At 53.6% G+C, this 1,513-nt stretch overlaps 1 protein-coding gene across 1 annotated transcript; it reads left to right on the top strand.

Moving 5' to 3' along the window:
- Positions 1-206: 206 nt before the first annotated feature.
- Positions 207-1,138, top strand: LOC105827253 (glutathione S-transferase Mu 1-like; the record flags this gene model as incomplete). The annotated part of the gene is made up of 2 exons (XM_012665313.1): positions 207-444; positions 531-1,138. Coding segments are annotated over 2 exons (418 nt in total), but the record flags the coding sequence as incomplete, so codon positions are not given.
- Positions 1,139-1,513: the final 375 nt, after the last annotated feature.

Here is a 1,513-nt window from a genome sequence, read left to right as displayed (position 1 = left end):
ATACTTTCCTGTTGTCATTCTGCCTGCCGTCTCAGTGCAGAGCCTGCCGGGTGCTCAGGGTGCTCCTGGGTCTGACCCACAGGAGGTTTGCTTAGAGATCAGTGGTGACAGATTCAGGGACAGCTTAATCCTCTCTGCCTTCCCCTCGCCTCAGATAGGGTCTGGTCGTCAGTAGGAGCCTAATCAATCCTGATGTATTAATGGAGGGCTGGGCACTGGCCCAGTTGCAGTTGTGAGGAAGATGGCTGCTCACCTGTGGCCAGGGTGTCACGCACAGCCCTGGGGAGGCCTGCCTCTGTGCCCGGGGCGCTGGTGTCTGAGGGTGGTGACAGCTATTCTCTGTCTCAGGAGAAACTGAAGCCCGAGTACTTGGGGGGCCTCCCTGAAACGCTGAAGCTGTACTCACAGTTCCTGGGGACACGGCCCTGGTTTGCAGGGGACAAGGTAAAGGGGCCGGTGATGGGGAATGAGAATTGTCATATTTCCTGTGTCCTGAAGCTTCCAGCCCACTCACCGTTGGCCTTCTGCAGATCACCTTTGTGGATTTCCTCACTTACGATGTCCTTGACCTGCACCGTATATTTGAGCCCAAGTGCCTGGATGCGTTCCCCAACCTGAAGGACTTCATGGCCCGTTTCGAGGTGATGACCCCATCCTCCTCGTCTTTGGTGTCCCTTATTCCTTTGCCTTCCTTTGTGACGCTTTCCTAGTCCTGCAGCTAAAGAGAGAATAAGCAGCATTTATTGAGCACTGTTATCACACCAGGACCGGTGCTCAGCATATTACTCCCATGGTGTCAAATTCAAACATTATAACATTCCCACAAGGTCGGTAGAATTATCACTTCCATTTTACAGATAAGGACACTGAGAATGAGAGGCTAAGTCATTTGCTCAAGGTCCCAGAGCCAGTCAAGGCTGTGTGGGGCTCCCTGTCAGCCTCTGGCTTCCGTGGGCAGCAGTCAGGGCTTCCCCTGTTTTGTGCCAAAAGGAAGAGCCTCCGGCCCTCGTCTACCCTGGGTTTCACAGCCTAGGAAACCGTGGAAGTGGCAGAACATCTCAGGAGTTCGTACATAGCTGGCATTTGTAGGACTGACACAAGGTAGGATTGAGGTCCCATACCCAAGACACAGACAATATTCGTACCTCGTCTCCAGAAAGCGTGGCTCCCACTGGATCGTCATCTGGGGAATACTGAGATCCCAGGGCTGTCTTGGTGCTGGATTTGAGTGCATATGTGGGTGCCCTGTGGAAGGAGTTTATCTCGAAGTGTCCTCTCTCCTCCGGTATTCCAGGTGCTCTATCTGTGAGAAGGGGAGTACGCTTATTTTAGCCTGTGTTGACTGGTTTGTCCATACAAGGCAGGGTGTCAGGCACAGTGGGGACACAGAGACAACCACTCCAGTCTGGAAGTGAGTGCAGGGGGAAACCGCTGGCACCGCAGACTGAGGTGTGAGTTGTACCAACCGGGTCGACCTCAGGGAAGATCCATCTGTTACCTGTAGTCAGGGCTT

This window comes from Propithecus coquereli, unplaced genomic scaffold (genome assembly GCF_000956105.1).
Source record: "Propithecus coquereli isolate 6110/MARCELLA unplaced genomic scaffold, Pcoq_1.0 Scaffold9952, whole genome shotgun sequence".
NCBI classification, from domain to species: Eukaryota; Metazoa; Chordata; class Mammalia; order Primates; family Indriidae; genus Propithecus; species Propithecus coquereli.
This window is presented reverse-complemented; position numbering and strand designations above follow the sequence as displayed.